The sequence below is a fragment of the Hypomesus nipponensis genome, chromosome 6, assembly GCF_054491055.1.
Source record: "Hypomesus nipponensis isolate SF chromosome 6, ASM5449105v1, whole genome shotgun sequence".
NCBI lineage: Eukaryota > Metazoa > Chordata > Actinopteri > Osmeriformes > Osmeridae > Hypomesus > Hypomesus nipponensis.
In genome coordinates this window covers 20,497,367-20,512,331 of record NC_140366.1, presented here as the reverse complement: position 1 = coordinate 20,512,331, position 14,965 = coordinate 20,497,367, and the positions used below count along the sequence as shown (strand labels likewise).

At 42.2% G+C, this 14,965-nt stretch overlaps 1 protein-coding gene across 16 annotated transcripts in view; it reads right to left on the bottom strand.

The window, feature by feature from the left end:
• Positions 1 to 14,965, bottom strand: part of LOC146287598 (clathrin coat assembly protein AP180-like) — a 38,905-nt gene that overhangs the window by 23,275 nt on the left and 665 nt on the right. For 15 of the 16 annotated variants that reach the window (XR_014758469.1, XM_084700070.1, XM_084700062.1 and 12 more), the window contains exons 2-10: positions 14,666 to 14,948; positions 12,159 to 12,301; positions 11,180 to 11,255; positions 10,505 to 10,607; positions 7,083 to 7,176; positions 3,787 to 3,898; positions 2,306 to 2,412; positions 2,167 to 2,208; positions 393 to 466 (exon numbers count right to left, since the gene is read on the bottom strand). Coding sequence is in view for 15 of the 16 variants with exons in the window: in XM_084700070.1 (XP_084556196.1) it covers positions 393 to 466; positions 2,167 to 2,208; positions 2,306 to 2,412; positions 3,787 to 3,898; positions 7,083 to 7,176; positions 10,505 to 10,607; positions 11,180 to 11,255; positions 12,159 to 12,301; positions 14,666 to 14,795 (881 nt within the window). In the remaining variant the exon portion in view is untranslated. The remainder of the gene's footprint in view (positions 1 to 392; positions 467 to 2,166; positions 2,209 to 2,305; positions 2,413 to 3,786; positions 3,899 to 7,082; positions 7,177 to 10,504; positions 10,608 to 11,179; positions 11,256 to 12,158; positions 12,302 to 14,665; positions 14,949 to 14,965) is intronic. The other variant, XM_084700060.1, reaches the window with a different exon arrangement.

Genomic DNA, 14,965 nt, shown 5'->3' with positions numbered 1-14,965 from the left:
TCTTTATAAAGTAATATGTTTTAAATTAGACAAAATGGAGTGTGAAGTCTAAAATTGCCTGCTATAATCCATGTAACTCTGGTCTGGCCTAAACTGGTGTAGTCTGGTTTGATTTGGTCTGATCTAATCTGGTCAATTCCAGTCTGACATGGTCTAATTTTGATTTTGATGTGTCTAATCTGGCTTGGTATGGTCTAAACTGGATGGGTCTAAACTGGATGTGTCTAATCTGGCATAGTGTGGTCTAATCTGGATGTGTCTAGTCAGGCCTGGTGTGGTCTAATCTGGATGTGTATAGTCAGAACTGGTGTGGTCTAATCTGGATGTGCCTACTCTGGCCTGGTGTGGTCTAATCTGGATGTGCCTAATCTGGCCTGGTGTGGTCCTCTTACCCCTTCTTTCCTCCCTTCTGGTCCTCCAGGCTGTTCATATGTGTCTCCAGCGAGTCCAGGATGCTGCTGGGAGCCTTAGAAAGAGACAGCACAGGGTTAGAGTCATGAGAGAGCAGGACAGGGTTAGAGTCATGAGAGAGCAGCACAGGGTTAGAGTCATGAGAGAGAGCAGCACAGGGTTAGAGTCATGAGAGAGAGCAGCACAGGGTTAGAGTCATGAGAGAGCAGCACAGGGTTAGAGTCATGAGAGAGCAGCACAGGGTTAGAGTCATGAGAGAGAGCAGCACAGGGTTAGTCATGAGCGAGAGCAGCACAGGGTTAGTCATGAGAGAGCAGCACAGGGTTAGAGTCATGAGAGAGAGCAGCACAGGGTTAGAGTCATGAGAGAGAGCAGCACAGGGTTCGAGTCATGAGAGAGCAGCACAGGGTTCGAGTCATGAGAGAGCAGCACAGGGTTAGAGTCATGAGAGAGAGCAGCACAGGGTTCGCGTCATGAGAGAGAGCAGCACAGGGTTAGTCATGAGAGAGAGCAGAACAGGGTTAGTCATGAGAGAGAGCAGCACAGGGTTAGAGTAATGAGAGAGCAGCACAGGGTTAGAGTCATGAGAGAGCAGCACAGGGTTAGAGTCATGAGAGAGCAGCACAGGGTTATAGCCATGAGAGAGCCGCACAGGGTTATAGCCATGAGAGAGCCGCACAGGGTTAGAGTCATAAGAGAGCAGCAAAGGGTTAGAGTAATGGTATATGCCGTGCGACGGTAGAAATGTAAAACTCAGACTGATCGCTTTCGCTCATTTTGAAATTTGGAGGGCATTACGGATCCGCATTGAGCTGTGAGTAGGTCACCACGCTCGTACTCGTAACTTTTTTGAGTCTTTTGTTTTTAACTAAAGTGTTGTCTCATGTGAGGCAGTTGTTTTTGTTTGTAATAAATAATCAAGTGCGATGATGAAGTACGGTATGGTTATTTTGTACCATTTCTTAATTGAATTTACAGAACAATTACTATACCGTGATATATACCGTAACTATGATATAAAATGACTCATACCGTGATAGAAGATTTTGGCCATATCGCCCACCCCAAGGTTAGAGTCATGAGAGCTGGGTTAGGGTTAGTCCTGTCCTGCATGTTTTAGATGGTTCCCTGCTCCAGCACACCTGTTCCAAATGAATGGGTTGTTATCAAGCTCTGTGGAAGCCGGGTAATGACCATTCATTTGAATCAGGTGTGCTGGTGCAGGGAACCATCTAAAACATGCAGGACAGCGGCTCTCGAGGACCAGGATTGCCCACCCCTGGTCTAGGGTATGACACCGTAACCACTGCATGTTGACACAATTTCATAACACAGCACCACCGCAAACCACAGGCCAGCGAAAGGTGAAATGAATTAAGGATCACACACACACAGTCACACAGTAAAATATCAACCTGTTACAGCAAACTAGTAACATAATTGAGCATGCCAAAGACTCATCCTCCAAACAGGCACTCTACCAGGCCACCACACATCTCTATGGTTACCGGGTCCTCAAGAGGCTTAAAGGGACAGTCCTCATCATCAGAGTCTGCTAGATCCACCACCACACCAGGGTGGAGACACTGGCGGGTATGGAAGGTTAGGATGGATCAAACATATCTGTGTGTTCGGGTTGTCTTTATCCATTCTCAACATATGACTTATTATCTAAAAACTTTGTTAAAACAAGTCATTTTCCATCACAGAGGAAACAGACAGGTCACATGACCCTACAGCAGCATTTCCACTCACATAGTTGATGTCAGGAATGTCATTTTTCTCAACTCCAACAGTCTGCAAGAGCAAAAATCAAAGGGAAGAATTAATACAACAAAAATACAAATATCTTACAATTGTTTCAACTCAGGCCCAGCTTGATATTACATGTTACCTCAGCGAGCTTCAGGAACTCTCCGATCTTGGTCACTCTGGTCAGGAACCTCTTGTAGATCTCCAGAGCCTCCTTGCAGTCACTCTTCTTCATTTTGAAGTACTTCTCTGTAAAGGTTTAGGTTAGGGTTTGGTTAAGGTGTTCGTCTGTAACTACTGCATAGCTACACACCACTATACCTATAATATGCAACTATACTAACACCACTCTAACTATAAGAGTAAAGGTGTTTATCTATAAATATTATCAATAACTATTAGGGATGGGCATTCAATGAAATTGTCTTAATCGATCGTCGGGAGAATTAACGATCGATTTTCAATTAATCATTAACATTTTTATATTAAAATTCCCTATTTATAGGCTATATTAAAATGCAGTGAAAATAGAAAAAAAACACAGCGTGTTTCCGCATTGAGATCTGTAGCTAATACAAGAAGAACAACTATTTCTGTAACTCCTAGAAGCGGAGCCGACAGCTAGAAGCCAGTTCTCAAACACAACTGACCCTCGTTTTTTTCCGGCTAATTAACAAAGCTTCATAAAAACCTTCGCCCTCAACAATACTTAAGGGTAGCATATCCATCTCGATGGACTTGCAGATCCTTTGTGTAGCCTAATTTTCTCTGCTCGTTATGCATCGCAGCTCCTCACCGAGAGCAGGATGCACCGCCACTACGTTCTTCCAGTGGTAGCATTTGAGTCGTGGAGGAGTAATTCTAAGTCAAAATGGTCTCACGCTACACTTCGCCGTGACCTCTTCATGTTTACTTTTGAAATACATGGGAACTCGCCGGTAACTGAGTAGGCCTGTGGCATTTTTTTTTTACAAACATTGGCTTCGTTGTATGTCAGCAAATGTTTAATTGCTGCCACATAGCATTCCTTCAAGACTCACTATGCAACAGAACACACATTAGTTTTATCGATGAACAAATAATGTCATCGACGAAATTCTTAATGATCGATAGTCGATTAATTATGCCCATCCCTAATAACTATGATCTATAGCTATAATCACACCACACATCAAACTGGATTCCATCCATCCTCAGCTTGAACATGCTGTTTAGGAGTTGGGCTGTTTGTACCTGGTGTAGGCCTAAGCAGCTGTTTGTACCTGGTGTAGGCCTAAGCAGCTGTTTGTACCTGGTGTACTACGTTACTGCATGTGATGCCAGCAAATTTGTCCTCTCTGCATGCTGTGTTTGAGATCCTGCTGTACAGTCTTGTAAGAGACTGCACCCACATCATTGTTGGGTTAGTTTACAGTGTTCACGGTTCAAAATTGTTCACTATGCTTGGTCAATTGACCCTTCCGTAACTATGACGACCAAAATACTGTTAGAACTGTGCACTTCTGCTCCTTGATGTTTTGCTGTACTTTCTGCATGCAGGATTTGAATGTGGCTTTGGATAACTGCATCTGCTCCCACTGTTGAGGAGAGCCCTGAAGGGCCAACAGTGGAAGGGTAGCTCACCCAGCAAGTTGATGACACCGTCGTTGTAGGAGGCAAAAAGCTTCACCAGGTCCTTGAAGAGCAGCAGGAACGCTGCGTTGATGATGCCGTTGTTAAGCTCCTTGGGATGGACCTGAGGGTACAACAGAGAGAGAGAGAGCTAGCCGTGTTTCCCAGACATCCATTTATTATTTATAATATAAATATATATATTTTATCGCGGCCCGCGTCAATTAAAAATTGATCTCCACAAATGTATTTAAATGATGAGCTCAGCCCCTTCTTGCCCCACTCGCGTTCTCTGTGTCTCTCTGTGTCTCTCTGTGTCTCTCTCTGTCTCTCTCTGTCTCTATGTAACTCTCTGTGTCTCTCTCTCATGGACTACGCCCTCTCTCTCCGTGCACGCTCTGAATCAAAGCGTGGGACAAACAGCGTTTTCCCTCAAAGAAGACGGCAGGAGAATCAATCCAGAGTTTACAAACTGTTAGTAGGTCTATTCTCTTCACAAATGTGTCCAAAACTAATACATTCAAGTTAAATACAATAATGTTCATAGTTAAATACATTCTGCATATAACAATATGAGTCCAACGTAATGTTTATATTACGTAGGTAAAGCTCCAAAAACCTTTGCTCTCAAATTAATGCAAATATTTTTAGCACATTTACATTTTAGTCATTTAGCAGACGCTCTTATCCAGAGCGACTTACAGCAAGTACAGGGACATTCCCACGAGGCAAGTAGGGTGAAGTGCCTTGCCCAAGGAAACGTCATTTTGGCATGAACCAGCGACCTTCTGATTACTTGCCTGATTCCCTAACCACTCAGCCACCTGACACCCACACTCGCATTACTTGTTGCATTACTTGTTGCATTACTTGTTGCATTAATTGTTGCATTACTTGTTGCATTAATTGTTGCATTACTTGTTGCATTACTTGTCCCTATATACACTCACATCAAACCAATACTCGGACATATGTAGCTGACGCAACAATGTTTTTCTTTCATATGCTTGTGTTATTATGAGTTTGTAATGTCACAGAGTAATGATTGTAAGTTCTGTGTTGCGCTTATAACGCCAGGGCTCAACATTAAAAAAAAATGACACTTGCCCCACCGGGCCAGTGGGTTTGAAACTTACTGGCCCCAAGACCATTTTTACTGGCCCCCCCTCCAAAAGTTGTAATTTATCATTGTTACAACAAAACCAAAATGGTTACCAATAACCATTTATTAAACACATCATGGATATAAAAAAACTACAATGTAATCTCATTTCTAGTGATAAAAAATAAAAAGGTAATAGTCAGCAAAACAATTGACTTTTAATCTCCATGTGACGTGCTCTCTTCCCTGCTGACAGCCATCTCTGCACAACTCTGTCTGCATGAAACTGAAACTTCTGGGCCTCAATGCTAATATAGAAGCTTCCATAGCATTTTGTCAGTATGATACCAAGTTCCCAAGTCGGCACCATTCTTCTGCTGCCGTGGGGAACAAGGCGAACGGCTGGCCCGTCTTAATTACGTGATATGCCGTTGTTATAAGATGTTTTTTTATATATGCCTTTGTTATAAGTTGTGCAATAATTCCTGACCAGTATGGTCAACGGCCTGGAAGATGGATTGTCAACCATCCGCTTGGCTGTCAAGCAAACCAGGTGCTGTCTACTATTATGGCTGGTCAGGGGTTGTTTTCAAAAATGGTCGGTGCCAGTGTAAAAAGATCCACTTTTGTCTGCTTTAGACAGGAAAATACAACAGACGACACAGTGCAGCTTAGTTCCATAAAAAAAGGATTCTGCTTCTGTTTGAGCTCGTACCTCTACTTTGCTGCCATCTTCACTTTATTGTCTTGCGTCAGTTGTTAAAAATGTATCAACCTTATAGAATTACAATGACAACCACTTGTCACTCACTACTCAACTTTTGATTTGCCAACTGTGTGGCCTATGAGCTGCAAAGTTATTTATGCATTTAGGAGATAGCAAAACATATGTAGGATGTAAACTTTTATAATGCACTTTTTTTTTCAATCAATAATTTGCAGTGGCCCAATCGGGCCAGTGCCTTGCTAGTTTAACTGTCCCGACGTTACTTTTTCCAAGCCCCGGGCCATCGTTATTGTCGAGCCCTGAATGCCTATTGGTTAAAGAGTATAGCAGTGAATGTAGATCACGTGCTTAATTGGTAAGACGGCTCATGTGCTTCCGGATGCTGCAAAGATCGCATAGATCCGCCCTTACGTACCGCCACAAATATAATCACATTCTTTGGGAAACACTGACTATGTTAATAGAGGAAAAGAGAAAACTATCTTTATAGAGGAAGAGAGAGAGAACTGTTTATAGAGGAAGAGTAAGAACTACAGCCATGGCCAAAAGTATTGGAAGCGACATACATTTTGTGTTTGCAAAGGTTGCTGGGCCTTGGCATAAAATGACTGCTAAAATCATTTCAGGAGGTCATATCATCAGCACAGGGGAAAGTGTGAACTAGTTCTAACCAGGTGAAATCACTATCATTCTGATTGGATTTTAAGAGCAGATTGACTGCTGTAAAAGAGGGGGACTATTTGCATATATTGAAGATTTTTGCACCCAATAAGCTTAAAAAAATATATGAAATGTGCCTTATTGTATTCCATTATTCAAAAAATACTTGTGAAAACATTTTCCTCAAATACTGAACCAGCAATCTTAGCAAACACAACATTTGTCATTGCCAAACCTTATGGCCATGACTATGTTTATATAGAGAGAACTATGTTTCTTATATACTAGTATAATAATTGGACCAACATGCTGTTCTTATTGATCCAGAGATCTCAAAAGTTAACAAATCCGTTTGTATACCTCTTGAAAGTTTGCAGAGGTAAACAAACGTTTTTTACGGACCTAGCACTGAAACTCCACAGAGTTGTTGATATGTTGCCTTGGAGATGTAGTGACGTCACCAGTGCAAGTGCAGCTGATTGCTCTGACAACATGGCGTCTGCTCCAGATTAGCTGTGTTTGGTTTGGGATCTTCCCACGTATTGTTGAAGTATATAAGAAACCAAATGTTAACACTTTGCCTCGATTTGTTAAAACGATTTGTTTATAAACCTCGAGCTACGGTCTCGGATAACAAACATTTTAACAAATCTCTTCTTACGAAGGCGTTTGCAGACCTGTCGAGGAGCAGTTTATAGAGGAAAGGAGGGAGAACTATGTTTATAGAGTGAAGAGAGAGTGTTCTCAGCAATGGTCTGTATTGTGCTCATCCAAGTGTCCAGGTGAGTTCCACGTTGAGCCAATACAGTTGAAACTCACATCAAACTCCAGCAGCGTGTCGATCTGGGCCTGCAGGATGGGCATGCCCTTCAGGAGTTTCTCAGGAGTCATGGTCCTCATCACCCCGTCAGCGCTGGGGACACAGCAGGTTCTTACTCACAGATCAGGACTAGGCTGGGTTATACTAACTGATTTTTTCCAGGGACTGGAAAGTTTTTGGGCAGAGGTAGACAGAAAATTACATACACAAATCAGTTGGGTAAAGAGTCAGAGTTAGGCAGAGGGTAAAGGTTATGTAGATCCTGGTGACCTCTAACCCCCAACCACAGCTAGGGCTGTGGAGACAACCTCATATGATGCTCTTTTACTGCACTGTAAAAAAAAAAGTGTAAAAAAAACAGGAACAATCTGGCAGCTGGGACGCCAGATTACACCCATTAAATTACAGTAAAAAAATATATAATTAACATTAATTAAGCGTAAAATTTGAATAATAATAATTTTCCAGTACCAAATGTACGAGATATATCTGTAATATTACATTACAGGAGGTTCTTTGCCGGTAAATATGACTTTTATTAATTGAACGTCTCTGTAAAACATCAGCATTTTCAATAAATACAAATATTCAATAAAGCCAAAATAAGTTATAATGATTTAACATGTTCATTCAGACCACTCGTGTGCAGAACACACAGCATCCAGATGCTGTAATCAGTATCCAGATACTACAGGGGCCTGTTCCATAAAAGCCGCTCAAATAAGTTGGACTTAAAGTCCCAAGCCAGACTTGAACTAGAGAGGGTAACATTTCTGGGGAAATTGTAGGGTGTGCTCGCTTGCGTCCCCTTTTCCCCCCCCCCCCCATCTAGTTATATTTTTAAGCATTTAGCCTACTCAAGAACGTAAATAAGCTTTACATCTATTTAGGGAGAAATGGCTCATTCTAAAAAAGTTTGCTATGAGCAAGCTAGTTGCGGTGGCTAGCCAAACTTCACTGAGTGAGGGGATTGTTTTTAAGCGCCGGAAATGAGAATGTTTTTGACATAAAGTTTAGGCTGTGGCACTGAAGCCAGCGAAGCACCACACAAGCTTGAGTTTAAACTTTACATACATTCTTTAATGTGACGTTACTTACTGGTCATGCAAGTCTTGATTTGCTTAAATGTACATGTATGATGCTGCCAGTATTAGTACACCACGGCACGATACTCGCTGTGCAACAGCACATCAATCCATGCATTGTTGCTAATGTGTGCTGACGTGGTGACGTAGCTAGCACTGAGTACCCTTCGTTGACTAAAGGCACTTTTTGCCACAAAAATGTTGTAACCTCCTAAACCGTGCAACGGAACATGAATAAAAATACAAGCAACGCAATCGAGACCAAGACGAACATTTTGACACAGGCGTTGTCTATGTAGTCCAAATATTGACTGATCCTTAGGGGGGCGAAAATAAACAATAATAATAATATATATGTGAGAGAACAATGGTTGTGCTCGCCAAAGTGGTGAGATACATACATTTACATTTAGCAGACGCTCTTATCCAGAGCAACTTACAGTAAGTACATTGTTTTGCAATTGTAGACTACTGTTAACAACTATACAGCTATGACAATTATACTCTGATAATTTAGATTGATATAGGCCTATATCTGATGCCTAACCATTTGAAATCACAAACGAGGCAAGCCATAGGCTATGTTTAACGTGTATCAAATCATTGTTCATCATCGTTTAATGCATTAGGCTAAATGTTGTAGCCTATGTAGCAGGGCTGTCCCTAACGAAGATTTTCTTTGGTGGACCAAGACTCGACTAAAACATCTTAAAATCGACTAATCGAAATTTGAACACACTTTTTTTTTCACCCCCAAAAAAACGTACAAACATTTTCGCAATCTGACTCAATGGCTGCTGGACATTGCAGATTCAGCCGCTAATAGCCTACTAATAATAAGACTCGTATGACCAGTCCTGTTGTAACCGAATGCCAATGGTATTTAGTATCTCTTACAATGTACTACAAATTACAAATATTTTTTGTTTAACATACAAATCATCAGAGCGCGCTTATCACTGCCTGAACTTGTAGCATGCAAACTTACGTAGAAGCTGAATGGGGAACGGTACAACAGAGAAAAATGTTGATGTCTTGGCCGGAGAAGATAATGTCATTCGATTTGGATGTGATTCTTATAATAGGCATATTCATTTTTCAACCCGAAGTAGGGCTAGGCCAACTTACGTTTTTCAGGTGGTAGTCTACATCATATTCGACGTCGAACTATGAAAAACAAACTGTTGTTGTTGGCAGAGTTTGCATTCAACGTTTTTCGAGTCACCCGGTACTTTGTAAATGTACTTTAATGAAATGCTGCCATACCACAGATTTCTATGCCATTTTGACTAATAAACACCAACAAAGTAGGCTATGGCAGAGTTTGTAGTTCTGCAGCCAATCATGCTGCCGTGTGCAAAATACCAAAACAAAACAAAACACAGATTAACATAAGGGAAAATAGTAACACCTTTTCTTTTAAATTATATATTTTTTGAGTTGCTTTATTGGTCTTAAATAATGTAATCTACAATTTCTGTAGAACATTTCGTTAATTCAGCAATTATGACAGATTATGTAGAAGACAGGCGGGAATCAGATCTCACACTGCCATTTGGCAGCTCGACTAAAAAAAATCTTAGTCGACCAAGAGCATATCGACCAGAAAATTGACTAGTCGACTGAGTGGGGACAGCCCTACTATGTAGACTATTTAAGTTGATTTTCTATCAATGTCGAACATATTGAACTGATAAATATAAGAAAATGAGAATATCAGTCGTAAATCATCGTTTTCCCGTTGGGTCAGTGTTACAGGAAGGTCTGGTTAAGCACCAAGTCACGCTAAGCCAGACAGTTAGTCTGACCCTGACCAGACTAGTTTCGCAGCCTAAGTTGCCATAGTAACCGAGTTTGAACTATGTTGAGCTAGCTTTATGGAATCGATTGAACAAGAAATGAGTCCGACTAACTGACATAAGTCTGGGTTATTCGGTAAACTTGCTTTATGGAACAGGCGTCAGATGTATTATCTGGTAACTAACTAATTAACTAACTTGTAACTATAGCTTATATGTTCACATTGCCCCATCTAGATGTTACAAATAAAGTAAACCTGTTACTGTATATTCAACATTCATGTTCATTCATGGTCAACATTCACACTTGCCTAGTCCCAAAACAGACATTTTAGTGTACTTTTAAGTCACATCATTTGGCTGTAATTCTTATGTAAAATTGTAAATGTACAGTTTTCCTTTGTCTTTCTATCTGTATTTCCTGTAATTCAGAAATACAGAAAAAAACGTATAATTTACAGAAAAAGTGCAGTCCAGAAAAAGTGCGCTAATTTCATTTTTTTTTACACTGTGGCTACTATGGGGTGACTGACATACCCTTTCTTGACCTTGGTGAAGTCGAAAGCCATCTGGCGATAAGCGAATGCCTTCTCATTCAGGTAGCGGCCGTATCGTCTGATGAAGGTAGACATGTCATATCCTACAAATGGGGACAAAATGCCATCCACACAGTCACAGTCTACAACTGTACATGTGAGATAACTGCATGCTCTCCTCTCTGTGACCTTTTGGTAAAAACATAATTTTATCAGGACTCAAATTGTCTCAGTACAAGTGCTACAATAAATGTTTTATCTTAAGACTGATCTGTTAGTTATTGATTTTATTGAAGCATCTGATGCTGGTGCTCCTTGGGAGAGCTAGCTGTGCTAGCCTGGTACTACTGGTCCATCAGAGCTAGCTGTGCTAGCCTGGTACTCCTGGTCCAGGGTATTCCAATATTGAGACATGCAGCCTTGCCTGATAAATGCGGAGGGGGAGGGGAACAGAGAAGGGGAGACATCTGTGTATTCCATGTCTACATGGTAACTGCTGGATATTTGGCACAATCCTTCAAATGATTATCAGATCAGTGATTTCTCTCTCTCCTCCCAGATAGCCCTACTCTCTCTTCCATCTTCTCTGCTTGTACAGTTATGAGGTAACACACAAAGAGAGAGAGGAGAGAGACAGAGACAAGAGAGAAAAAGAGCACCTCAGTCCCATTCTTACCGTGAGAGCCAGTTTTGTCGATAAAGTTGCTAAGGTTGAACAGTGCTGTTCTGGATGCCAGGTACTGGATAAACCTCTGAGGAACACACAAACACATTAGAATAAGGGAGGGAGAGTGAGCATGGAGGCGAGGGAGGGAGGTCCTCACGTCTGGTCAGGAAAGTAGCTTTCAGCACCATGGACAGAGCAGCCTAACTCTTACCCTAAACAGAGCACTCTTGGGACTAATGACAACAGTACAACCTTCTCTGTCAGATTTAAAAGTAGGTCTAGTTTGAAGCAGAGCCTAACATGTAAGCTCCTTTTACCCCCCAAAATTCTCAGAATACTCTGATGATACTCATGGAGACAGACAAAATTACACATTTACTCCATTTCAAATAACATCTAATTCTACAAATTACATCAAGACCTCAAGATGGAAGCACAGGATTCTCTGTTACAGTAAATACACCTAAGAAACACCTCGAGCTACTACTTTTATCAAAGTATTCGTAAACCATTTTATGTTAACCTAGCATGGCTGTGCTAAATTAAGTAAATACATTAAATTAAGTACTGATACCAGAAAATTACAATACAAGTACAGTTACTTCCCATCTTTGGTTCTCTCTCACCCCCTGCTTACTCTGACTAGGAAAGTGCCACATGCATGAAACGTACTCTGGTTACTCATACTCAAGTGGCTAAGAGAGACTAACATGACCCCTTCCTCTGCCTAGTCCCCTTAACATGAACCCTTCCTCTGCCTAGTCCCCTTAACATGAACCCTTCCTCTGCCTAGTCCCCTTAACATGAACCCTTCCTCTGCCTAGTCCCCTTAACATGAACCATTCCGCTGCCTAGTCCCATTAACATGAACCCTTCGGCTGCCTAGTCCCCTTAACATGAACCCTTCCTCTGCCTAGTCCCCTTAACAGGAACCCTTCCTCTGCCTAGTCCCTTAACATACTCTGAACCACCCTCTGGGCCTACTGACCTCGTTGCCATGGACACACATGTGGTGAGTAGTGACGAGGGCCTTGAAGACCACGACCCAGCTGGCGTTGGTGGCCCTTTCAAACAGCGTGTCGGCCATCTGAGGGATGTTGACGTTTGTGGCGTTGGTGGCGGAGATCAGATCTGCATCAGGAGAAGGAGCTGTTACTGTATGTTGCTGCTCATCGCTAGCGCAGGTCAGTACGTGTTCCAGAGAAGATCCATGGAAATTACAAGAACGGGCTGATCCCCAACATACTGCAGTGGTTAGGCTTTGGTTAGGGCCTGTGCCTACCCAGGCCTACCCATGGCCACTCCCCTGGTGTGAGTGTGTGTGTATAAAATGGGAAGGATTCTGGAGGCCTGGAAATTGAGAGAGGGAGTGTGTGTGGACTTCACCGCTGCATAAATGCATATATGTGCATAGATGTTGGATTCAACTCCTACCAATTGGTGGCAGAGGTTATGTAACAGCCTTTAGTAATTTTCTGTGGTGCAAGTATGTGGTTGTAAGTGTGGTTCTATGGTTGTCAGTATGGGTGTATGTTTGTGTATGGTTGTGTGCAGATATCTGTAGTGTGTCTGTGTAGCATGCCAACTGCAGCTAGCTGTAGTGTGTCTGTGTGTGCACACTGTGTGTTTAATTACGTGCATGTCCACTGCACCACACCAGACCCCCTCAACAGTGATTTGCATTAATCTGTTGACTTTATGTGTCAGGTCTGGGAGATGACGATGACATGGCATTATTTGTGTGTTTGTGTGGCCTTGAATCTTCTGTGTGTGTGTGTGTGTGGGAGGATGTGTGAGGAATCTGTCTCATTAGACTTACTTCAGAACTAAGTGTGGGGGGGAGGGGGGCTGGGTTGGTGTAAGTCTATGCAGAATTGTGTTTGTGTGGGTGTGTATGCAGAATGGTGTTTGTGTGATTGTGTATGCAAAAGTAAGTGTGGGATGTTGTGGGATCCCAGAGGTTCCCACCCTAACCCTAACCCTAACCCTAACCCTAACCCAGCATGTTTGTCTTGTGGACACGGCTGCTAATCTTAACCATGTTTGGCTGCAGGTTCATTCTAGGAGCTCTCCTGACTACTGGGGATTACTGTAAGACTCTTTATTTAGACCTGTCAATCCTTGTTACACACATACACATATACACATATACACACACACGTACAAACAAAAGGCATTAATCAATTTAAATGTTTGTATTTAAAAGTACGTCAGTATATAGCTCTTTGGGTATCTTACTACGTGTGTACTGTGTAGGTGTGAGTCAGCGGCTTAGCCAGAAAAAATATTTTGGGGTAGGCCTAGAAAAATACGGATAGGTATCTTTTCAGTTTTATTTTACTTATTTACTTTGCGATGTGCACCTGGCGCATAATTTTTCAGAGATACTTTCGTTTTTGGGTAGGCCTTATAACAAATTGGGTTAGGGTTAGTAGCCGTGTCCAGTGTCCACAAGACAAACATGCTGGGGCGCACATGACTGTGCTGTCATGTACCAGAAGTAGAACAGTATGTTTCAGGGTTAGGGTTAACATGATGTCCCATAGAGACTCCTAGCAGTGTACAGTAGACTCGGTCCTGTTAGGGCTAACCCTAACCCTGCATGGACACAACCCACTGCAGTCCTTCAACTAGCCTCAGCATTATCACCTTTGGCTGTGTAAATAATGCATGCAAGTCATTGGGCTGATAACTGTATTATTCATCAGGAGAGTAGATCACTCGGACTAAGTCCTGGCTCTGCAGACACACACAGGCTCATCCATACCCTGACTCGGCCATTGCCTGCTTTAGTCTGATGGATGCCTGGGTGATAGTGATTAACAACTTCATGCGGGTGCTCCTGTCTTCATACATGCCAGCATGGCACTGTGATGTCTAACATTTCAACAACACACTCCAGAATAATACAGACCTTAAGTTGCAAATTAAGTATGCTGGTCTCTGTGGTCCTAAACTACACTGACTTGACGTTAGACAGATTATTTTAGGGAATGTTTAAGTCCTTACCACAATCACTAAACTAATCTAGGGACGATGGGAAGTTTCTCTTGACATAATAAAATGCAAAACATACAGGAAGGTATTTACACTGGTTGAATGTCCTGCGCAGATAAGGTTAAAAAAAAAGTGTAAAATGTGTTGGAACAGGTCCCATGTATCTATCTGTGAGTCTGTCTTGATTCATGACAACTGCTTAAATCACTGTGAGGAAGAAAGGTCAGCACTGGGGTCATCTCCAAGGAAACATCAATACTGGCACACCTTACCTCACAGTGGGTAGGAACAGCAAGGTGAATACACATCAGCACTGGCCAGATATATCTGCAGGCCATGAATTTTGTGGATGGTGATACTTTCATCGTTAATACTCAATTTGTGACAAATTGTGTATGTTCCTTCACGTGCATTTGTGCATGAAATACTCAATTTAAACTGGGTGTGTTGCCATCATGTTCAGAACCACAGTAATGGGCTCATGCTCAGGCTACTCACACTCAAGGTGCTTCTTCTTCGGCGCCATCACCTCGTGAGTGGTGGCTTTGCAGACGGCACGAGCCATGTCTGATCCCGTCAGCTGGTATTGCGCAGCGGCAATGCGATCTGTGAGCGTCTGCCCCGACATTTTCTCCCCGTATAGTAGACCACCTCAGGAATTACGTTCACCAGGTCGATTAAAAAAATATCCGAAACCGCTTTCGACACGGAAAATGTGTATCACCAAATTCCGGTGCAGTCCTCTCCAAATCCCTCACGGGTAGGCCTATGACCTTCTGGACTGGCGACAAATAGCAC